This window comes from Oncorhynchus gorbuscha, linkage group LG10 (assembly GCF_021184085.1).
Source record: "Oncorhynchus gorbuscha isolate QuinsamMale2020 ecotype Even-year linkage group LG10, OgorEven_v1.0, whole genome shotgun sequence".
Classification (NCBI taxonomy): Eukaryota; Metazoa; Chordata; class Actinopteri; order Salmoniformes; family Salmonidae; genus Oncorhynchus; species Oncorhynchus gorbuscha.
Genome location: NC_060182.1, coordinates 37655970 through 37680893, shown reverse-complemented (window position 1 = coordinate 37680893; position 24924 = coordinate 37655970). Strand labels below are relative to the sequence as shown.

At 46.7% G+C, this 24924-nt stretch overlaps 1 protein-coding gene across 8 annotated transcripts in view; it reads right to left on the bottom strand.

Annotated features, from left to right (window-relative positions):
• The window catches only part of LOC124046014 (pleckstrin homology domain-containing family G member 5-like), a 68859-nt gene that overhangs the window by 2179 nt on the left and 41756 nt on the right, over positions 1 to 24924 (bottom strand). For 5 of the 8 annotated variants that reach the window (XM_046365923.1, XM_046365926.1, XM_046365919.1 and 2 more), the window contains 15 exons: positions 23405 to 23546; positions 22411 to 22510; positions 22061 to 22121; positions 21574 to 21665; positions 21004 to 21140; positions 18417 to 18607; positions 6230 to 6421; positions 4997 to 5167; positions 4217 to 4312; positions 3142 to 3453; positions 2617 to 2904; positions 2342 to 2461; positions 1982 to 2114; positions 1501 to 1771; positions 219 to 1328 (listed from right to left, as the gene is read on the bottom strand). In XM_046365923.1, the coding sequence (XP_046221879.1) occupies positions 219 to 1328; positions 1501 to 1771; positions 1982 to 2114; positions 2342 to 2461; positions 2617 to 2904; positions 3142 to 3453; positions 4217 to 4312; positions 4997 to 5167; positions 6230 to 6421; positions 18417 to 18607; positions 21004 to 21140; positions 21574 to 21665; positions 22061 to 22121; positions 22411 to 22510; positions 23405 to 23546 (3416 nt within the window). Of the gene's footprint in view, positions 1 to 214; positions 1329 to 1500; positions 1772 to 1981; positions 2115 to 2341; positions 2462 to 2616; positions 2905 to 3141; positions 3454 to 4216; positions 4313 to 4996; positions 5168 to 6229; positions 6422 to 18416; positions 18608 to 21003; positions 21141 to 21573; positions 21666 to 22060; positions 22122 to 22410; positions 22511 to 23404; positions 23547 to 24924 lie in introns of those variants that run through there. The other 3 variants (XM_046365922.1, XM_046365921.1, XM_046365927.1) reach the window with 3 other exon arrangements.

The following is a 24924-nucleotide window of genomic DNA, read 5'->3' as shown; positions in this document are numbered from 1 at the left end:
GGCCTTTGATATTATATAGAGTAAAAGGCAGTATCCTGAAGATCATTTCTTTATTAGAACTTTGGCTGAAAGAGTTCCTCTACGGTTTCTACTTTGGTAGTGATTGTAAATAACCATAGCTTGCATAGTGTCAGAATTTAGTAGAACACATGGAAGCCCAAAGAGCACATCCAGGTGTATAGACATGATACCCATGTATAAAGTGAGCTGTGACTTACGACGCAGTGAGAGTAGAGTTGAGCACTAGGGTGGTGCGTATCCTATAGAGCTGGGCTAGGGTCAGCTTCTTGTGCTGATGGGTCTTCCTTCTTTTGGGCGATGACTGCTTCTCTGGGCAACCGGCTGTGAACGACTCACTGCACTTCCCCCCGTGTCCTCCAGAGGGCGCCCCCACTGTCTCCCCATCTGAGCTGCTGCCGTCAGCCTGGCTATTGCTGCCTTCACAGGCCTCAGCTGCAGCCAGAGCCCTCTGGACCTGCCGGGCCTCCGCCTTCCTCAGGGTGTCACAGAGCTTACCAGAAGGCATGCTCATACTCAGGAAGTCCTCATACTCAGGCTCTGAGTCTTGGTCAGTCTTAAACAGCCCAGTAAGGTCTTGGGCTGATAGGCTCTTACTGTGGACCAGGCATTCCGCCCTCTCGCTCCTGTGTTCTGATTGGTCCTGGGCTGTAAGGCTGCGGGTTTGTATCCGGGAGACAGGGGTGTTGTCACGGAAACGCTGCAGAAGGTTGTCCTCTGAAATTGACTTGATGTTTAGGCTCTGGAGGCTGCGGAGGCGGGCAGTAACCGGGGGGCGTCGCCGAGGCTTCAAAGACTGAACCACTGACAGCTGGGAACCAACAGAGGTTGAATCCTCCTCCTTCTCCACTTCCTCATCCATCAGTTTCATTACCACCTTTTCGCTCTCCATTTCCACCTCCACCCCCACCTCCTGTCCCTCTATCCCTCCCTCCTCTTCAGTCTCCTCTCCCTTGCTCTGGCCTGGTCGTGTCTGCAGGTCCAGCTCTCTCAGTAGGGACTCTGGGGAGAGGGTACCGTAGGCACTGTCCATGGACAGAGAGCGACACTGAGGCTCCAGCTCAACCTCCCCTCCCTCCATAACACCCTCTTGCTCTGGCTCAGGGTCCCGGTCGGCGAGATTGTCCTGGGGGCTGGCAGGGTTGCAGTGCAGGGGCTCAGGCCCAGTAGGTGGGGTAACTGTGCCCGAGTCTAGGCTCTTCTCTAAGGGTCCTCCTGAGTCTGTGCTTGTGGCTGAGGGGTTTTGGTGCTCCCCTGAATCCTCTCCTATGTCCATGACTGACAGGGTCTCTGTGGAGCAATCCGAATGACTGGAAGAGAAAGAGATCAAAACTGATGAGAATGGTTCTAGTAATATAAAACACTAACAATAAATGATAATGTTTACATGAAATAATATTTGCACAGATCCGATCAACATCTACAGTGTCCTTATAGAAGAATGAAGCTCTACGATGTCTAAGTCGTTGTTTGGGTTTGTACCTTGGTCCCTGCTGATCTTTGTTCCTCATGCAGGGGGAGCTGGAAGTGGAGTTGCTGCTCTTGTTTTCCTCCTCCTCTTCCTCTCCGCATAGACGGCGCTGTAGGGTGACCTGCTGCCTGAGAACCTCCTCAGTCCGCATTCTCTGGAGCTGGTTCTGGACGTTGCAGATGGCGTCAACCCAGCTTCGCCCCTGGGTGGCGCTGTTGGCCTGGAAAGTGTAGGCCGCCACCGCGCTCTTGAACTCATTGAGGTAGATGAGAATGAAGGAGCCTATAGTAAGAAAGAACAGCTAATCTAAACACATTTCTCAAGCATTTGCGTGAGCCTGTCTGCAGTGGCAGGTGGGAAGGAATATCTCTTTCAGGACTTTTCTAGTGGTTCCACTGTGCCAGACATGCTTAATTAAGCACAGATGAAGTATGTGAAAGAAAACAAATACCTTGAACCCCAGTTTAAATGTAGCTGCATGCTGGTACTCACCAGGGTCCTTCAGTTCCTTGCAGACAACATTGTGGATGAGGAGGGGCTGTCTGATCACCTTGACCTTCTCTAACCTCTTCACTGGTTTGGTGATGAGCAGCAGGTCTGTGAACAGGAAGCAGTACACCTCCATCTGTGGGAAGGATGGGGAATTGCTTCCAGGTCAATTTTAGGTCACTTGTCATGATTCTAGTACAATAAACTAGGCTAAATCAAATAAGTAAATATTATGAAAGCAATTTGCTCCCCAATCACCCTGGTCATTGACATATTCTATCACAATGACCGTGGGTAGTTCTCAGCCTGCGACAGTTATAATCAGGTAAAAGCAGTTACAAAGTAGCCCAGCCAGACACTTACCCTGCTGTCTTTGCCCTCCTTCATGCGCAGTGCCGCCTCCAAATGGAGCTGTCTGGTCTCCTCTGGTGATGTGCCTCTCATTGGAGCCATCAGGTCGAAGCGGTTAAACTCACGCAGGATCTAAGGAGAGAGACAAGAAAAAGAAGGAGTTACACACCAAGCAGAAACACAATTTCAACCCGGACTAAAAATCGAATTCAATAGAGATTCTCGTCTAGCAGTAGACTTGCACCGGTATACCCAGCAAGCCAGCCCTGAGTGTGGTGAGTGCCCACCTTCTCCAACTCCTCGCTGCTCCCCTCCACTGCTTCGTAGGAGTCGATGCGCCCAGAGATGGCGGCTAGCTTCTGCTGCTCCTCCCGCTGGCGCATCTGAGAGTCCACGCTGTTGATGAAGCCCTCCACCCACGCCACCATGCCGCTGACGGCGTCGCGGGACGACGACTCGTCCGTCTTCTTGAGAACAGCCTTCAGCAGTAGGGGATACTTGGTGAGTCTCTGGTGGGGCTTGGCCAGCATGTCAGCCAGCTTCAGCCGGTTACACTGCTTATGGGTCTCAGCCCACTGCGCAGGGGAGAGAGAGACCAGGAGTTAGAGGTTAAAGAAAATGTGGCTAGGAACTTAAATGAACAACACTGAAAATTGCTATGTAGAACGTAATAGTGGTATCTGATATTGGTTGACTGTGCTGTATTTGTGAGATGAGTAAATGGTATTTGGTGGGCAGTTGTTTAACTTGACACCATCAGTGTGAACAGAGAGAGAGAGAGATATCGGGAGGACAGGCAGACTGCAACTCACCGTGACGTAGATCCTGAAGAGCTCATTGTCCCTGAGCAGTGACCTCATGTACTCCATACTGGCCTCCTCCTCCATACAGTAGCGGATGTAGGGCTTAAACCTGGAGCCAATCGTCCTGAAGCCATGGTGGAGGTCTGTCGGGTTGAGGAGGGTTCTGGCCTGCCGGGCCATCTCCAGGGCAGGCAGCATCACCTGGTTCCACAGGGCCGTGTGCAGACGTACAATGTCCTGGATGTTACTGAAGAGTCGCGCAGGCTCCACCTCCGTCAGCAGACCACTCTCCTGCAGGTTCAACAGCCCACACAGGAACAACTGGAGGAAGAGAGGACATGGGAGAACAGGTTGCAATATGGGACATCTGATAGGAAAGTACTGCACTAGAGATAGACAACCTACTCTGAGTGTACAATACATTAGGAACACCTTCCTAATATTGAGTTGCAACCCATTTTGCCCTGAGAACAGCCTCAATTTGTCATGGGGCATGGACAACAAGGTGTCGAAAACGTTCCACAGGGATGCTGGCCCATGTTGACTCCAATGCTTCCCGCAGTTGTGTTACGTTGGCTGGATGTCCTTTGGGTGGTGGACCATTCTAGATACACACGGGAAACTGTTGAGCCCGAAAACACAGCAGCGTTGCAGCCCGACACACTCAAACCGGTGCGCCTGGCACCTACTACCATACCCAGTTCAAAAGGCACTTAAACTCTTTGGTCTTGCCCATTCACCATTTGTACTCATGTCTCGGGGCTTTAAAAAAAATCATTCTTTAACCCAGTCTCCTCCCCTTCATCTACACTGGCTGAAGTGAGATCAATATGAGATCCTCGCTTTCACCTGGATTCCCCTGGTCAGTCGGTCACGGAAAGAGCACGTTTTGTACACTCGCGCTGCATACGTGTCACTAACAGCACTCAGAGAGCACACCTAACCAAACTAAAACTCTTAGCAGGATACATTGAAGTAGTTCCTTTGGACTTGACATAGAGGGTTATGTTGTTCTTCCAAAAATGATCTAGGAGGTACACGTGTGTAAGGGAGAGAAGCAATTACTTTGTAAAAGGCCACTTACGTCAGTGATGACTCGTAGTTTCTTGATGTAGGTGGCCTCAGTGTGCAGGAGCTCCCAGATCGCCTCCTGCTGATGGAACTGGCGTCTGGTCAACGTCTGGAAGCACACAGAACCAAAACCACACTCATGAGGTAATGGCCTCATACACATCCATGTGAACAGACGACGACACACTCCCTTATCCATGAGTTACACATAAGAACACAATACACACACACCACCACCACCACCCCCAATTGAGTTGGAGTGCATCTGAAATCCCGATCCCCAATCACACAGCATCTTATCACACACAGACATCGGTCTATCTTGCCTGAGCCAATCCTCTAAGGATGTGAGTTCTGCCCAGGAAAGAGAGACGGACGCGATTGATCTGGTAACGTTTATACAACTCCACAACTCCACATTAACCTTAATAAACAGCTGTACAACACTGGCTGTAAACGTTATCCGCCCTGTTGCTGGGAAACACCAGACTGGATGGGCGGGAGATTGTCAGGCCAAAACAGGAACGGATTGTGAACAGTTTATGACTTAATACGGGAGTAGCTACATGCATGCGATCATATCAAAGTTGATTTGTCACGTGCGCCGAATACAACAGGTGTAGGTAGACCTTTCAGTGAAATGCTTAGTTACAGGCCCTAACCAACAGTGCAATTTTTAAGTAAAAAAATAGGTATTAGGTATTTGTATGTCAGTGAATGAGTGTGTGTTTCGGTGAGTTTGTTTTGGTGCGTGCTTGTATTCGTGTGTGTGTGTGTGTTCATGTTACCGTACCTCATGGTTGTCGAGTAGCTGTGTCCAGCTGTCCTCCAGGGTGAGGCTGGTCTCCTCCTCCTCCTCCTCCCAGGAGTCGTGATGGAAGGAGAGCTGAGGAGGAACCTTGGGAAGGCCAAACAGAGTGTACGACTGCAGCTTATTCTGGAGCTGCTCCATGCGGTCCACCTCCTAATAGAATGGGGAAAACCCATACGTGTCATTAACCACAGCTCCTGGGCAAATGAAGTATTCCTGCTTTATTTGAACATAATTCACATGCACAGCACCTTTAGAGGAAATCACAAGGTCAGTATTAAATCAAAAGGTTAAAAAAATAATAATCAAGTATTACTTTAGGAAGGGGAGAGGCAGGAACAGTGTCTTTAACTGTATTACGATAGAGGTTATTATTGTCTTAAAGAAAACTGTAAGACAGATTGACCTCCTGCATAAGCATAACCCTCAGAGTCCACTGAATTCTTCAATCTTAACAGCTACCCAGACTATTGTCCTGCCAGGACAGCCTTATGTGTACGTATGAAAATGAGCTTAGTGCATTGAGATCACTTGGACAATAGAAGAGCTGGGTAAGGGGGCGGGAGATGCTAACTGTGCTTTGGGGACCTGTCCCCTGAAGGGGATACAGGATTTGGTTGTTTGACCCTGGTTCACCCTTGCTTTGTGGAGGGGGCAGGTCTCCGCGGTCCCCCACCCAGCCCTGCCACTGACAGGGTTAAAGATGATGGCCATTGGCCACGGTGAATAGAGATGACCTGGGAGCTGACAGGTGAGTGACAGACACGGTATCCCTCTGACATCTGCTACTGTGCAGGATATGACCTCAGGGGAGGGTGGACAATGTACGCGTGTGTGTGTGTGTGCTTTGTTAGCCTTAAGAGATAAAAGTGAAGGATTATTGGCATTTCGTATTTTTGCCCCATTCTTGTGTGTGGAATGTTATTATCGTAGTAGGGTCTTGAATAGACATTCCTCAAAACATGTTAATCCTTTGTTCTTACCAGTCACTTCCACCACAGCTACTTAATGTATTTGTTGAGTGGAAGGTTGCTGTGTGAGCCTATTCAGAGGCTTTGGAGAGGAGGGATGTGATCTCACTGGGAGCTGAGTGGATATGGCCTTTGAACCCCGCACTACGCACACGCTTGGCGCGCACAAACACACCACCTCCCTCACTCTACTAGCTGATAAGGTTTCCCCTCTGACGGCCCGGACCAGGCCTTTACCCCTCACCTTGCCAAAAGCCCCTGCTCCAGTGTTGGAGCTAAAGAAGCCGGAGAAGCGGCTGGCGGCGCGGTTCTTCCAACTGTCCGGTCCAGCCCCCACACTGGACAGAGAGCTGCTCAGTGCGGTCAGGGAGTCCGGAGACGGGATGCTGGCGTCCCCGAGGAACTCCGTTATGTTCTTCCTGCGACGTGCCTGACCCTGCAAGAACCGGGAGAGACCAGTGTTAAGAGCGAGTTTACATGAAGTCACCATGAAGAGCGAGAGAAAGCGAAACAGAAAGAGAAACAAGAGACGGTAAGAAGAATAGCAACTCATGTGAAAGGAGAGGAGCAAAGACGGGAGGGGAAAAAAAAGTCAAATACACGAGGAGAATAAACAGGAAACAGAGGGATTTTTTAAAAAGTGATGATGACATCAGCAAGAGAGCTGTTAAAGCAATCCTAACATCCTAACTGTCGTTCAGACACAAACAGGACCACAGGGAAGGAATGCCACTTCCTGAGACGGAACACTAATTACCTCAGAGGAAAGAGAGCAGGCCGGGGGGGGGGGGGGGGGGGGGGACGACGCTGTTCCATAAGAACCGGCGGACGGCGGGAATCAATCCACTGCATTGCTCCATCACTATTGCTACCCTGTGAGCAAGCAAGCCCTCCCGCTGGTCTGCGCGCCTCAAACATACAATCTCAATCCAATTCACGAGCATCATCCGGCTGGGAAACCAAAACAAACATGGGCCTCCTCAGGCCTCGGTATCTGAGGAAACAGTTGGGTTTTTTTTTGCCATCAGAGAGAGACAGTGTGTCAGTGCAGTGTAATCTGCTAGTGGGGACTAGGGAGTCGCTGGGCCATTGACCCGTGTTCAGTTCATGTCACAGTAGAAAGGAACATCAATTCCATGGGATTGACTGCTGCTTTCTTATCCACTGCTCACAATCTCAACTATTTCCCTGTCAAGTCATTCTGGGTGGCTAACAAATCATAGGCAGAGGATAAGGTCTCCGCCGACAGTACACGATCCGTAGTGAGAATGCACACAAAAGAGGCTGGTTGGCATTGAGCAGTGGTGTGGTAAACAAACTGTCGGATGGAGAGAAGAAATAGCATCTCTCTCTCTCTCTCTCTCTCTCTCTCTCATCTACACTACCCATCTATAAACAACACTACTCAAAATGTATCGGGATTCTTGAAAGGCTTTCACGCAAGAACCCCGTTTCGACCAATCTTTGTAGTACAGTACAACCTTCTCCTCCTATCCAAAGCCATATAAACGGTTACTTCATATCGGAGGAAGTTTTCCTCCTCTGTTTTAGTATCAAAGTGGGATAAGATCGAGAGGGAGAGTAAAAAATGACTGAAGCATCATTTCCCAATCCACTATATTTAGATTTAAGTGCTTCAGTGGAGCAAACAGTGTGGTCTCTCATCCAGCTCTGACCAGGGGGGGTTTCTGGGGGATCTCGGCCAAGGACACAGGTGCAGGAAGTGGACCGAGCGAGAGAGAGAGAGAGAGACTCTGTGCTAGTGACAGCATCTCATTGGGCTAGACTAGAGAGGCTAAATTCCTATTAGCTTAGCGTGGTAATGCTCTGGCAACAGCTACACAGAGCACGGTAGGTGAGAAAAATGTGATTCTAGTTTTAGCAACATGGTTTTTTAGATTAGTGCATGATAAGGAACATTTGACCAAAACTAAAAATGACACAGTATCAGTCATTTGAAGGACATTTCTGAAATGACGAGTTTCAATACATTACAGTACAAAACAAAGTCCCGGCACTATGCCCACCAACCCAAAGAGAAGTAGGCTTAGTCTTTGCTACCAACAACTGCGATACCCTAGTGTGACTACAAGACTTACTGTCTAAACTGGCAAATAGATGTCCACGTCTTTAATTCTAACAGAGATACAGTAAGGGAAAGGCTCCCTGACATTTCACATAATGTAAGTAGTACAATACTCACCATTGAAACCAGCGGCATGTCAAAGATTACAAAAACCATAATTCGGTTAGAGACTCATTGACTGCAGCCCATACCGGATCGGAAGCAGCTGCAGTGTTCTCTCAAGTTGAACCTCTCTTCGTCCTTCTCCGCATACATGCACGATACACACACACTTCAGAGCCAGAGCCCTTAGACTAAGAGGGGAAAGCCCCAGAGAGCGACAGCTGCAACAACTAGAAGTTGTTCCCCATCAGAAAAGCGCTTTTGAAGTCAAGTTATGAGCTGAGATGTCCTGCTCAAGTTGAAAGAGTCCACGTTTTGATGTTTGATAGGAAGGACACAAGAGCCACTATCTCCATGAATACACCATGAGCACCACCCCAGGACTCATCTTTGAACTCTGTGTGTCTCTGTGGTAGTCCTTCAAGTACCGCTGTTCTAACACCGAGAGGTGACGCCTGCTGTGCTGACTGAGCCTGCTGCCTGCCTAGCATTTCACACAGCCACTGTCCTGGAGTCATAGCAACCGGGAGGATCCTGCCTGGCCCATTGTGTTGAGGAGGAAAGGAAGAGGAGGCAGGGCTACTGGAAAAGAGTGAGTGTGTCACTTATCTACATAAAGGGGGCGTGGACAGAGCAACAGCTTGCAGGGTAGAAGAGAACAGACATCCTGGTGCTGCAGAAGACTTGCCAACTGTTCATAGTGGCTCTTTGGCCCTTTGTTTAGAGCCGCAACTGATGTCCAATTTCCTTGTTCTGACTGTTCGGAATCCCCCACAGAGCCCCACCCCGTGCCTTTCCTTTCCTTTTAAACCACTGCACTTCCCTCCAAACTGACTGACAGCTTTATCATTCAAAATCTGCCATGCTTCCTGATCGCAAACAAAACTGTGTTAGTCTACAGTACAGCTTTACAGAAATGTATTCAGGCGGTCACTGGTATGATGCATGTACCAGGCATATAGAAACAGACTCACAAGGAGAGTTTTGCTTTTGGGAGCAAAGCAGATTGTCACATACAAGTTAATTTGGGAATGTCTCCAGTTGTAAGGAGAGAAAAAAAAGAACAGAGGCATTGAGTGAGCTAACAAAAACATGTATTACTGAATTGGTGAGAACTCTAGTTAGGCCTTTACCACAGTGAAATGACCACAATGTCTTGCTCTGTTGTGGTTTGAATGAGCATTCCAAATTTTAAATTGAGACGTATCTTTTGGCTCCGTTCAGCAACAGCTCTTTATTCAGCGGTGCTTGATTAAAAGAAAGGTACGAAAAACCATACATCTCTAATGTAAAGCCTAAAAAGGTTGACTACCATTTTGTCGGCTCGTGAAAACTAGAGTTCAAATTCAAGAACTAGATTTCTAACACGCTGTGTGTTCAAAGAATGAGGCTCTCTTCTCACTACCGGTTATTCCTGCAGTGAGGAATTACCATCTTCAGATCATGTTTTTAATAGCTCATCTACAGATAATTGTTGTCTGGAGTAGGGCTGGCATAATTACCGTATAACCGTGTAACCGACAGTTATGGATGAAGCCTGTCATTATTTTTTACCATCATAACCAGGGCTAAAATTAACACCCTCCACCTGCCAAACGCAGGTAGATTCTGGCATTGGCGGGTAAAGATGTCTATTTCACCAGCCACATTGGCAGGTGGTCAGAGCTCCACAGTGAGAGCATTCCACTCACATTTGTGAAGAAAAAAAAGTATGATCACATTTATAGTAAAATAAACGCGGCAGTAGCTGTTTTCAAAGTGTTTCTGCCGTTTTGTTTCATAGCTGGTAAATTCGTCGCACAAAGTCAAAGAACTATGAATCCTATATAGCCTATTCCACTTCGGTCTACAACACCGCTAGATTGTGCGCACGTGAAGAGCCGAGTGAACTATTCCGTTTTAGAAGCTCTGCACACAGGCATAAAATTTGGTCTGATATACCTGAAATGAAAGTCTGAAGTGAGACTTTGTCCTTGTGTTTCTTGGCTATTTACATTGTTTTGTTCACAAGCTAGGTTGTTTTTCTATGCATGAGTTTCAACTGCTAAGGAAGAGAAGACAAGCTGCTACTAGTCAGACTCAAATCTCAAAAGGCACAAACATGACTCAAATCGCGCTACCACGGTAACCTTCCGCCATTAAAGGGCAGGAACACATTTTTGTATCTGATATTTTGGTTAAAAGCCAAACGAAATTAAACATACCACATTACTTCTTATTAGGAATACATGTATTGTTTTAGAAACAAAGCATGCTCATCCATGTTTTTGTTTTGTTGGTGTAAATTAGGCAAAGCCAAATATCTTTGGCCTGGTAAAAAAAAAATCTGAGTTGCTGGTATATTTTGAAATCTACCTGCCACAGTGGCTGGTGAACCAAAAAGTGAATTTTATGCCCTGGTCATAGTCGTTAAAAATGAAACGTTTTTTTTTTGTGTGGAACGAACAGCTGACTGAAGACTGGATGCGGGCATTTGTATGCTCTAACACGGACTCTACAACTACTAATGTTGGCGGCAACACGGACTCTACAATGTGACGAAGGGGCAGCAGGTAGCATAGCGGTAGTAACCCGAAAAGTCGCTTGTTCAAATCCCCGAGCCGACTCTAGGTGACAAATCTGTCGATGTGCCCTTGAGCAAGGCACTTAACCGTAATTTACACTGTAAATTAATCTGGATAAGAGTGTCTGCTAAATGACGTAAATGTAATTAAACTTTGTTGCTCCCTGCTAAAACACGCAAGTTGTTGTAGCAAAGGAGTCTTCGGTTGCCTAGGCAATGCCCACATCCTTGCAGCAGCAGTCAAAAGCAAAGGAAAGGAGAACATGTGAATCAGAATGTTTTTTATTTTTGCTATTCGCACCATTATAACGATAACCGCGGTCATAACGATAACCGCAGTCATTTGGCTGACCAATGACTGTCGTCCAAAATTCCATGACCGTCACAGCCCTAGTCTGGAGCTCAAAAAGCAGTATTCAAATCAGGGATCCAAAAGATCGTCTCTTTCACAGATAGGATTCGATTCCCAAAATTCACCGAAAATAGAGCTGTTCGTTCATGAACGACCCATCGCTAGTTTGAATCAAAGTTCCCAACCCAATAGGTTGATGTTTTCCTCAATCAACTCTGTTTTGATTTGCACGTCTAGACACAACTTTCCACAATGCTTCCCTGGTTGACTGTAACAAGGAAACAAATGCCCAGTAATGACCTGAAGGGGAAAATCCCTTGTAGTGCCTGTTGCAACAAATAAAGTGTGCCTACTTATTCTACACAGATAGGACTAAGAAAATACTTTTGCATAACATGGCAGATCAACTACAAGTCATCAAATTCAGGTAATCTCTAATCAACTGGAGTAGCTGTCTTTCTTTTAGCATTTATCTCCTGTGTTTCTCAACATAGGCTACTTAAAATGAACCATTTGTAATGGTAGTCTCCTTACAAAAACAGCAGATATTACAGAGCACGTCTACTCAAAAGAGCAGCAGTCTACACCTGACTAAACAGCCCCCCCCCCTATCTTACCTATGTTGTTTACTATTTTACCAACATCTCTGTATGGCCCTGTCTATCTAACCAGCCCTCTCCAAACGATGGTGTTGACATGAGTTTCACCTGGCCTCTGTGTAGACCTTTCGGTCACCCTCCATTAATAACAGAGAGGACCCTGACCTACAACACTACTGACAGGTCTGGGAACTGGGGTTGGTGGCCCTCGGCAGTCTGCAGTCACGGTCAGCTCCAAGCAGGTTAATGATATCAAGTCTCGTGTCGAGTCGGCTCCTTATCGCATCTCTGCCGTTTGTGGTCTTAACCTTGGTTTTGATGGGGAAAATCTTTCAGGTGCCAAAACCCCAGAGGGGACTTGGGTGGAGGATTGTATTGAAAGTAGCTAAACAGTCATGCAGTAGCCCCCCCCTCCTCTACTGGCCTTTCAGGTTTGTTGTTATTCAGCGATAAGAGGCCCCTAGGATCAGGCAGGCTGATTAACGATTGGAAAACAGTGTGACATTAACTTTCCTGGCCACATGGACACAAACCCACACACAAAACATGCATTTGCACACACATGACCATAGCCAGTGCCATGGTGGATACAAAGAACTACTGACATAAAAACGGGAAGAGATGAAATCATCCATCACCTGGTAAACCAGATATCACTTATAATACAGGCCAATGATCAGAATGTGATTCAAAATGTGTCCCTACAAGAGGCCCACCAGCATGACTGGAGTCGCCACTGTTCATCTCACACACACACTACCCTGCTAGGGTTTTCCCCATCATGCTCATGGCCAAAAGATCAATGAATCAGATACAAATCTCCCCCTTGACTAAGGTTACAGATTGAGAATTCTGCTCATGCAGTTACGCTATAAAGTTGTGTCAAATCAAAACTACAGCAATCATTGCCTAAGCATTATATTTAAGCTGGCATACATTACACTGGCATCTTGTCTAATATCAACTTAAACGAATACAAGCAGAGGTACAGAGACCCGGTGGGTGGGTGTGTCTGTCTGTCTCTCTCTCCCTCACCGGACATTGTGTTGGCGTTGGGCTCTGGAGAGGGGCTGATTCAGGCAGACCCTCAGGAATACCATCCACATGCAGCAGGTCCCAGCTATACCAGGACGAGAGGCGATTAAAACGCACCATTCTCAATCCTCACTTATTGTAGATGCAAAACAAGTCCAACAAAAGTCCTTCTGTAGCTCAGTTGGTAGAGCATGGCGCTTGTAACGTCAGGTTAGTGGGTTCGATCCCCGGGACCACCCATACGTAGAATGTATGCACACATGACTGTAAGTCGCTTTGGATAAAAGCGTCTGCTAAATGGCATATATTAAAAGTCCAAATGTCACCACTCATTTAGGAAGGTCTGGAATTTAAAACAAAGTCTCTACGAGATCCAAAAAACATGACAGCTCAGAAAAAAAGAGGAAGAATCCAACCAAAATCCACAGAGGAGAGGGTGTCCAAAGTGCTGAGGTGGAGGAGGATTAGAGCTACTTCCTGTGTTACCAGAGCAGTAGTTCCCGGAATCTCTCTGTCTCCTGGCAGGTCAACAATCACACTGAGATCATAAAAAATGCTGTGTGTTCTCCCTTCTCCCGTGAAGCCTCAACACACTCTACTATCCAAATCTCACTCATTAACACACAGCTACTGCTCCTGCAGCAGTTGAACTGGCTCCTAGCCCCTCCCAGTCATAAACGGAGCTCCCAGCCCTGATAGGCCGCAAACAGCAGACATCAGTCCCCACCTGGCTCAGCATACTCAACAAACACAGTAGGCCCACTTTACACACAACACCACACTTAGTACACAGAAATATCCCCATTCATGCTGGATAAACAAACCTTCTATAAAGAAATGCATGTCAGGTAGGGATAGTTAGATAAACACCTTGGGTTTCAATTGAAGACACGGTTCAGCATTTCACCATTTAATGACACAGCTTTACAGTACTTGGTTGAACCACCAAGATGGACCACATCTACACTACAGCATGTATACTTCAGCATCTAATATCCAAGAGCAATGAAATATCAAACAAAATCCAGCATTTTCACAGCGGAGTTGTCTATTAAAGCAGAAGAACAAAAACATGAAAGTTAACTCTTATGTCAATTTGTTTCTTCTTAGTTAAGCTGAGAATCGGGTGGCCGGTAGCCCGGCGGTAGAGAGCGTTGGACCAGTAACCGAACGGTGGCTGGTTCGAATCACCGAGTCGACTAGGTGAAGAATCTGTCAATGTGCCCTTGAGAAAGGTGCTTCACCCTTATTGCTCTTGTACGTCGCTCCGGATAAAAGCGTCTGCTAAATGGCAAGAATTTAAATGAATGGTTATTAATTTCACTGAACAGGTGTGGAAGTGCTCCCGGAGATCGTCAAACGTGATCCCACACAAATGCACGCGACTCCTCCCCGTTGTTATTTCAAACGACTCTTGCGCAAAATTTCTGGATTGTCCTCGTTGTGTATTTCACACACAGGTTTGACGGCCTGAAATGAGTGAGCTGTTCATTTTGTTAGCCTATTCCGAGCAGAACAATCACTACTGTAGTCTAGGGGGAAAAGACATGCGTGGGAGCACTGTGCTTAGTGGGGAAAATGACACCGAGGTCAAGGGGAAACATATAAAGACAACTGTTTTCCCCCTTACCCGTCTTCCTGCTACCATCAAAGGACTTTCATCAATACACAGGACACTGCAGTCCTACAGTATTTAAAGTCAGTTGAGATTACATTTAAATGAATACTGTCAAATATAACCAAACATGCATGTCTGAATTATAATTATTAACTTTAATATTGTCTACGTGTGCAAGTATCATTAAGTGTGTGTGTGTGTGTGTGTGTGTGTGTGTGTGTGTGTGTGTGTGTGTGTGTGTGTGTGTGTGTGTGTGTGTGTGTGTGTGTGTGTTTAGGGTTTCTGATGAGGGTGTTGCAGTGGAATGCTCGCTAGTCACATCTATGTTACTTCCTCTAAAAGATGAGGGCTGACTGCGTTATGGTTCCCTGAACCCTCCAAGCTATTCAACTCCTGTAATATCAATCAATCAGATTTATTTATAAAGCCCTTTTTTTTAACATCAGCCGATGTCAAAGTGCTATACAGAAACCCAGACGAAAACCCCAAACAGCAAACAATGCAGATGTGCATTGCTTGCCGTTTGGTGGCTAGGAAAAACTCCCTAGAAAGGCAGGAACCTAGGAAGAAACCTAGAGAGGAACAAGGCTCTGAGGGGTGGCCAGTCCTCTTCGGGCTGTGCCTGGTTGAGATTATAACAGAACATGGCCAAGATGTTCAAACATTCATAGATGACCAGCAGGGTCAAATAATAATAATCACAGTGGTTGTAGAGTGTGCGGTAAGTCAGCACCTCAGGAGTAAATGTCAGTTTGCTTTTCATAGCCGACCATTCAGAGTTAGAGACAGCAGGTGCGGTAGAGAGAGAGAGTTGAAAACAGCAGGTCTGGGACAAGGTAGCACATCCGGTGAATAGGTCAGGGCTCCATAGCCGCAGGCAGAACAGTTCATATATTTATCCCGATCCCCCAGTCTAACTACCTATCCATTACACATCTCCCTCTGGCCACTCCAGTTCCACAGACACCTTCAGACATCTCTAGGGTGGACCATCATTTCACCTTCTACTATAAACCTTGGGTGGAGCACAAGCCCTGGTTGACCTGGGCTGTATGTGTATGTGTTTCCATCTGTGTTCCATTGTACCGGACTGGACTGCACCATTACATTCCACAACAGTCATTGGTAGATGGGTTTTCATTCACATTTTCATTCATCCAATACAATACTTTTATGGGATATGACATACTGAAAAGAATCACCTGGTAGAAGAGAATATATTTTTTGAAGGATATTAGTCTCTCGTACCCGAGGTCAGATGAGTTCACAGTGACAAGGCTTTGTAATGAGTCTGTAGATCTGTCAAACGCCGTTTCATGAGCAGGTGAATCGTATTCTCTGTTCTGTTAACCGGCCGTGACAATGTTGTATTATTATCTATGGCAACCAAATGGTGCAAATGACATAAAGGCCTTAAAGAAAGTCCAAAGATCACTGCTATAAGATGTGATCTAGCTAGGGAATGGAAATCAACAAGACACCAAGCATCCACCGCATTCTGTTTGAAGTACTCATTGTTAACCAGGTGACTGGGGTCACCAACAGCTTAGATTATCAATAAATGGTACTATTCGAAAGTTACATTAGGCTTACACAGCGACTAGCATTTTCCAAAGATTGTACAAAATTAAACCGCAACTCTTGGGACACAATTATGCTAGTAGTAATTTCACCTTTGGTCAAACGTTTATAAACGCATTTTGGACTTTAGCCTGTGCCTAATACATTAACCTCATGGCAGGTAGCAGACACAGTCCTGCCAGTCTACCACCATTTGTGCCATGGTTTTTTTCCCAGGTGCCAGTAATCTTTGCTCAGTACCTCTGGAGCCAGGAATCCTCTACCTCAGAGCTAGCTAGGTAGGTAGGCAGAGGGTTAGTGCTAAGCTCTGGCTGGGCATGGGGATTGCATTGGGACTGTGTGAGCATTGCACAGAATTTGGTGGGAGGTTGAGTATCTAGTATCTACGTGCCGTCACACGACAATGAGCCCTACACAGCCCTGCCCATCCCAGGCCTTTGCCTTCTCTGGTCTGGTGAGAGACGTCAACGGTAGTAATTGGGGAGGTGGAAATGGGTGAACGGGCATAATGTGTATTCGTGATTAAGGTCAATGTGGAAACAGAAACCGATGGGTTGGACAAGAGCCAGAACACACGTGGGGGCAAAGCAACGTTTTGGGCTTTGATACTCTGATTGGTTAGAGACTATTCAAACGCTGATGACTTTGTTTTGTACAAAGGCCCATCGTCACCACAAACTAATTCAACGCTGGCAGATTCAGACTGAAGTATGTAGCGAACGATAGAGCAGCGGAAGAATTCGGCTCGAATCGACAGGCAAATCCTCGGTTGCCCTGCACCTCTTAACTTTCCAAGCTCTGTGGCAAACACATAATATTACAAACTTGTAATATCCCTTTTCGTGCACAACGGACGCTCCTTTAAGAGTAGCAGAATTTGCCTGGTCTATTTGAAGCCTGCCTGGCTCAATTCGTTGTTATGCCAGGCTGTATCCTGTCGCTAGATAAATATTTAAACTACCTGGAGCAAAGTCTTCTGTACGGTCGAGCAGCCAGCCAGGCTTGGAATGGTCCGTGTGTAATTTTAAAAAGGGCTGAAGTCAACACCCATAAGGTTCGGCATGTTCCATTTTTCCTCAGTCTCTACCAGACCCTGGGCTCGGCTGGAATGCTATATTAAGCAAATGCATGGCCCAGTGTTGAGCTCCTATCCTACAGGATGAAAAGTGTGTAGCCTTTCTCAACTCTTTATCTCCCTCTTGAGGACACGGAGAGAATTGCAACCAAGAGAATTGCATCGTTATCGTATCAAGAGCTGTCGGTTTGAGATGATGACGCAACAATTCATGACATGTACAGAAAACGGTTGCACCAGGCAACATTACTTAGCGGATGGATTTCTAGTTGCCAAGAAGAGCCAATACATTTTACTGAAGGGGACTTGTCAAGCATTAAATGTTGACTGAATGAGGCACTTCTAACTAAACAAAGACAGGAGAGGAGAGGAACGGTATGACCAAGCTTCTGACTAAATCAGACAGGCCCATGTCTAATGTCCGAGGCTGACGACTTACCCATCCACAGACAGACAGACGGACACTAAAGCCCTGTCACATTACAGAAACCTCAGCTTTATCCCCACCCGCTACCCGCTTCCTGGCCCGGGGGCACGGCCGCAATGACATCATGTCCATGTTTTCAGTGGCACGCAACGCTACCGTGTCACTGTTCACACCCATGGACTTGTTTTTCACTCTGTAACCACAGAGGGCTAGTCCACACAAGCTTCAAAGCAATGTGCAAGAGCATAGCACCAACCACAGACATTATATTGAGGGAACGTTGCATCCTCTCACTTTGTCCGGTGTCAAAATCAGTCAGCCCGGTTCACGCGACACACAGCTATGGAAAGCGTGCCTGTGTTTAGCACAGAGGACCGGGGTGCCAGTTCACCCCTTGTCCAACAGAGCAGCCAGCCACTCTCTCTCAGCACCTCTTCTCCAGGCCAAAAGGGAACACTTCTTGGTCCTCCCTGTCAGTTAGGGGGGAAGCGGCCAGAGGCAGTGCCTCTTCCTGCGTGAGGTCACCAGTCTCACAGCAGGCTCAGAGGCTGGCACAGCCCAGGCTAGTCGGAAACATAGTGAAGGCTGGCACAGTAGAGGTCATGAGGAAATCGATAAGCAGGGTTTAAGTGTTCAGATGGGAGGAAAGATAGAGGATGAGGTAATGGAGGATGAGGTAATGGTAACTGACTGGCTTATTATCACTACATAGAATGATCCACTACATGAAGAAAAGGCATCACGGGATGAAGGGTGAGATTATGGAAAGTGGGAGGAAGTCACAACAAAAGTTTCAAGAGGTTTTAGAGATGAGTGGGCCATGGCTGTGTATAAGTCAGACAGGATTTATAGTTTAACTGTGCTTACAAGTGTCTGTATGAATGTATTTAGCGATGGCATGAATGTGTTTGTGTTTAGTGTGAGAGAGAGAGAGAGAGCGAGAGAGAGAAAAAAAGAAAGAAGATTTAGTGTAGTGTGCGAGTGAGAACATACTGTAGAGGCTGCACTGACCAGCAGATCGACGTTGCTCTCCTTGCGTCCAAGCGATCCGTGCTCCACCCTCTCACTACAGAGGGTAAGGATGTAAGGACTCTGCTCCCCCAAGGAGGGTTTCATGTTGGGCAGACTGAGCGACCGCAGGTCTTTCACCCCCTGCTCCACCTTCAGCTCATCACCTGGCCGCGCTGAGGAGGAACCAACAACGGGAGGGTTAGCTTCCTGGGTTTTAAAATTCTCTTTATTGAAGCTCGATATTTGCAATAGAAAAGTACATGCCCCAAAAAAAACGTATCAACATTCTTTTCTTTTTGGCTCTAGCTTCCTGTTGAAGTTCTCGCTCTGCGGGCTCCAAAACAGGATCTCTAATCTTGTGGGCAGCCTTAAATCCCTCTTAAATATTGGATTGTAATAAAGACAAATACATCAAAGCAGATGATGTGATGCCATTACATTCGCTCTGTTACAGACATTATTAAGAACTGTGCTCCCCATCAGCAGCCTCCACTGATCTATCCAGATTGCCTAGTCATTTTTACCCCTACCTACATGTACATATTACCTCAACTACCTCGTACCCCTTTCACACTGACTCGGTACTTCTTGTATAAGGCCTCATTATTGTTATCTATCGTGTAACTATTTTCACTTGTTAATTTTCTTACTTTTTAAACTCTGTATTGTTTGGGAAAGGCCTCTTAAAATGCTTACTTAACGTTAAAGTCTACACCGGTTGTATTCGGGGCATGTGACAAATAAAAAATAAAAAACAGATTAGATGATTTGCTGCTACAGATAATAGTCTCGTGCGGGGATCCAAGATGGGGGACGCCCTGTCCAGTTTCCTCTGAACGGAGAGACAGGAAAACTAAGGCCCTGCCATCTGTCCCACCCAGGCATTTTTAAAGCTTGCGGGTAAAGAGAAAAGCCAAATATTCTCAAATATAGAACGATCAATTAGATTAGTGTTGATTTCATGGTTTGTTAACCCGACAAATTTGGTTGTCAGTGCAGGGTAGTAATCAAAAGTTGAAATGCATTGTACCTTGGTTGGTTTAGAATCAAAACGGAGGTCGATTCCGTGGAAAAATATAAACTCAGAAAAAACAGAAACGTCCCTTTTTCAGGACCTTGTCTTTCAAAGATAATTAGTCAACATCCAAATAACTTCACAGCTCTTCATTGTAAAGGGATTAAACACAGTTTCCCAACAATTAATGAACATGCACCAGTGGAACGGTCGCTAAGACACTAACAGCTTACAATTAAGGTCACAGTTGTGAAAACTTAGGACACTGAAGAGGCCTTTCTACGGACTCTGAAACACACCAAAAGAAAGATGCCCAGGGTCCCTGCTCATCTGTGTGAACGTGCCTTAGGCATGCTGCAAGGAGACATGAGGACTGCAAATGTGGCCAGGGAAATAAATTGCAATGTTTGTGTTACGCCTAAGACAGCACTACAGGGAGACAGGATTGACAGCTGATCATCCTCGTATCATCATCCTGTATCATCATCCTGCACAGGATCGGTACATGCAAACATCACACCTGTGGGACAGGTACAGGATGGCAACAACAACTGCCCGAGGTACACCAGGAACGCACAATCCCTCCATCAGTGCTCAGGCTGTCTGCAATAGGCTGAGAGAGGCTGGACCGAGGGCTTGTAGGCCTGTTGTAAGACGGGTCCTCACCGGCAACAACATGGGAACAAACCCACCGTCGCTGGACCAGACAGGACTGGCAAAAGTGCTCTTCACCAACGAGTCGCGGTTTTGTCTCACCAGGGGTGATGGTCGGATTCGCCTTTATCGTCAAAGGAATGAGCATTACACCGAGGCCTGTACTCTGGAGTGGGATCAATTTGGAGGTGGAGGGTCCACCATGGTCTGGGGTGCTGTGTTACAGCATAATCGAACTGGACTTGCTGTCGTTGCAGGCAATCTCAACACTGTGCGTTACAGGAAAGACATCCTCCTCCCTCATGTGGTACCCTTCCTGCAGGCTCATCCTGACATGACCCTACAGCATGACAACGCCACCAGCCATACTGCTCGTTCTGTGTGTGATATCCTAAAAGACAGGAATGTCAGTGTTCTGCCATGGCCAGCAAAGTGCCCGGTTCTCAATCCCATTGAGCATGCCTGGGACCTGTTGGATCGGAGGCTGAGGGCTAGGGCCATTCCCCCCAGAACTGTCCCGGAACTTGCAGGTGCCTTGGTGGAAGAGTGGGGTAACATCTCACAGCAAGAACTGGCAAATCTGGTGCAGTCCATGAGGAGGAGATGCACTGGAGTACTTAATGCAGCTGGTGGCCACACCAGATACTGACTGTTACTTTTGATTTTGACCCCCCCCCCTTTGTTTCTGTTAGTCACATGTCTATGGAACTTCTTCAGTTTATGTCTCAGTTGTTGAATCGTATGTTCATACAAATATTAACACATTAAGTTTTCTGAAAAACATTATTTTTTTTGCTGAGCTTAGTTCATATATTCTATTTTATTAATTGTGAAACTTGAGGGAAGCAAAATAAGATGTGGTGTTCTGATGGATGTTGACTGGTCCTCTGATGCAGTTACCTTTAACCTTGAGATAGTGGCCACCGAAGCGGTAAGCCTCAAAGTTCAGGGACAGGGGAGTGTTGGACTGGTCCAGGAACAGATCTACCCGGGATAACTCAATACCTTTACGCTCAAACACAGGACCTAGCACCTCCCTGGAATAGAGGAACACAGAGAGTACAGAGTTAACAGACCAACAGGGTTACCCAACTGGCGTCCCGCCCGTGACTGTATTTGGCCCACCAAGTTTGTTGGACTTTTTTTTTTTTACTGTTAAAACACTAGAAAATCAGTTCTAAGTGATTTTTATTTTGGAAACCTGTTCCAAAAATACTCCCACGGATAATAGCTCGATAAATGTGATAGTATACAAAAGCAAACAAAGTTTTAATCAACTATTATATCCATTTGGGCTTCTTGCTGTCAATTTGCAATCCACAAATTATTTGTAATTATGTTCCATGTTGACCGTCCACTCAAGAAAATAAATAAGCCTGCGGCTGAATCTAGTTGACGATCCCTGCCCTACAGACCTAGTCAAACCATTCATAACGACCCCACCACTCCCCCGGCCGCCTTGTTTCTCACCTCAGGGTCTTCTTTTTCACGGCGGGGACGATCTCTGTGTCAATGTCCACGTTCAGATCAAACTTGAGGCTGAAGCACTCCTTGCTGGGATCCTGCAGGGGGCGACAGACACATTGGAAGTTAACGGGCCGTCGAACTGAAGAGCTTAGTCAGAACGGCCGTAGTGATCTCTTTCTCAGTAGATGCACAGGGAGGCCCTTTACTAGCAAGCAGGCTGGCTAAGACTACTCAGAAACGGCCTGTCGGAGACCATGATATATATCACTCCCTGGCTGCCACAGAGAACTAACGCGACCTCAGAGATGCATGAAGCCTGCAATCATGTTGGCACTGTGATCATCATACAACCTACAACTTTCTACCACATACAACAAGACAGCTCTGTTCAGACCAACAGACTTGACCCAATACTATTAGGAACTGAGGTAGAGAGATGTGGTTTCCTAAGGGGTGTATTTCTACGTTGCACCCCTGCATCAATACTCACGTCAGTGTGCCGTCGCCGTGGTTTCTTCTTCACCAACTTCAACCCCCCAGCTTTACGTTCCCTGGGGGGGGGGGGGGACACAACAGTCATTTGCACATTAATTGACACAAATATTGAACAAATCATTCTCATATTAACTCCCGTAATGAAACACCTATGGAATAACAGGTCAACACTAAACACAAGCACAACTATCGTATATTAATAGAGCAGTGTCGTCAAAGATGACTCCCCTAGACACTCGTCTAGCGTACATTTTCTCCTTCAAACCGAAACGACGAGCGCCATGCTGACAGACAGACAGACAAACTGATGATGTCTGGATCGTTGACATAACGGAAGTGACATACCCTCGGTCGTTGGCCCCTTCGTCCTCCTCCTCCAGGTCAGAGGGGGGGCTGGTGCGGGGGGGACAGGAGCGCGTCGAAACGTTCCGGGCCAGGATGGAACCTTTCAGGGGGGGGGGTTACACAGAATATCTGTTAGAGATCTTTTAATAACACTTTGTCTTAATAGCACAGGTACTTCCAGTTTAATCTAGCCTGACTAAATATTAAAAGGGCATTCTAAGCGTTTGTCAATCCTGTGGAAGGCAGTCGCGACTAACACATGAGTTCAACTTCATATCTTACAATGAACACAGTTGAAAAATAATAATAATAATGGAATCCCGGGTGGAGGAAGTCAAGTGGTTGAACAGGAAGATGGTCTAGAATGTATTCTTATGCAAAATACATTTCTTTGAGTCAACAGTTTCGATACAAGTGCAGCTCTGGGGACCTTGACCTGACCTATCATGCGACCGGTGTTGGGGAAGCTACTCTGAAAAAATAGTTTACCAAGCTAGCAATTACTTCACACTGGAGGAAGTTAAGCTACTCTTAAGAAAAATATAGTTACTTCGAAAAGAGACTACATCGTGAAAAATGATCATGTCCAATTATGAAATGTCAGAGACTACAAAATCGCAAGAAGAGATGGAATTCAGAACAGTCTGGATTCAGATGCTGACAGAATGTGCCATTTAGTCTGTCAAACACAAAAAACTGTTTCAAGTGAGAATTAGGCAGGTCTGATGCTGAAAAATTAAGGAAATGACTGCCTACTTGAAAAGAAAAGAAGTAAGTTACTTTTCTGCCATGTAAGTGGTGAAGCTAACTACTGAAAACTCTACAAAGATTTGAATGTATTAAACTACCACCAAGCTACGACAAAATGTAGTTCAATTCCTAATTCACTACTCCCACCCCTGCATATGACCTGACCCGAGTGTAGGATCGGGCACTAAATGTCGTGGAGAGGAAGTCTGGGTGTGTACGTGTTGCGGTGGGTAGTGTTGTGTACCTTGGGTTTGCAGGTCAAAGCGGGGGTGTCGGTCAAAGTGCATGTTTTCTGTGTCTTCCGGGTGGCAGCGGGAGTCACATGACTCACAAAGGTGAAGAGGGCTCTTGTTGTTCAGGTCCAGGCACTCTGGGTGGTGGCACACCTGGAGAGAGGGAGAAAGAGGGGTGAGGGTCAGCACAGCAGATGTACCAATCAACTTGGCCAGTAGCCTCGCGCGCCAGACACTTCCTCCCCGAGCTCGCAATTTCCCCGGGGAGGTCAAGTAGGTTAACAGAGAGACAGATCACAGTATAACGACACATTTACATCAGCAGGACAGACAGACTACTGCTCCAGGACACAAGCCATTGTTTACACCATCACAGGGGCACGGAAGCAGCAGACACAGTTTGATATCACACAGCGCACAGGAGGTCTTCTGACTAGAGTTAGCCAGTCAGCCATCCAGTCAGGCAGACAGACAGCAGAAGGGAGCTGGATTAGGCCCTCTCCACCTGTGGCCAGACCCAGACAGACCTCCCCCTCAACCAGCCCCTCCAGAGGACAGCAGCCCCAGGGGGTGGCATCCCTGGCCCAGGGGGTGGAGGACATGGGTAGGGGTTTCCCCCTCTCCAGCCTCTTCACCTCCCCAGGCACCACGAAAACCCAGACCGACTACTATACAGGGAATGAGGACGTTTGGGGAGAGACAATTTAGGTCCTGGTAATGTAGTTCCTGTCATTGTCTCGATGTGCTCTGCTCAGGACTGGAGGTTAGTATCACACAGCGCACAGCATGCGTGTAAAAAAAACACACACCAAGTTTTTTTTCCCACAAGCTACCAATCACGCAGGTCGAATAAGAATCACACAGCCCTGTTGGATGTTCTTACTACGTTGACAAGCCAATAAATACACCTGTAGGCTTTGTATTCCATGCATGGATATAAAGCACCTGTCAACACAAAGATGCGGCATGTCAACTCCAGCTATCCACAAACATTGATAATACCATATGTTGTGCTAGGGCCATTAAGCTGTAATTTAAATCCCTGGAAAACAGTCAAGAACACTTTGGTTTAGTGAATTGAGGCGTACAGGAATATGCCCCTGTTGTGCTCTCACCCTCCACCTACCTTCCAGCTGAATGGATGAGAGCAGCACTGTCCCCCAGCCAGACATACAGTCAGGCTCCATCTCCAGGCCAATAAGCACCCAGGCATTCAGCTACAAAATCCACCACCTCTCCAGTACGCTAACTAACAGTCCTTTCCTTTCCCTCCCACCGGAAACAGCCACAAGCTGCCTAATTAATCCATACTTCTCAATGTCTAGCCAGGTTAAGTACCAGTAAGTATTTTGAGGAACTGGTTGGGGGCCGGGGGGAGGAGTAGCTGTGAGGTTAAGACTGGCCAAGCCAAGGAACGAGTCCCACCTAGTATAGAGATAAACGTGAAGAAGGACGAGAAAAATAATAATAATAATACGCAAGCAGATTTAAGAAGTCCAAAGCCCCCTAATCTGGGCTCAGTGGACTGGGC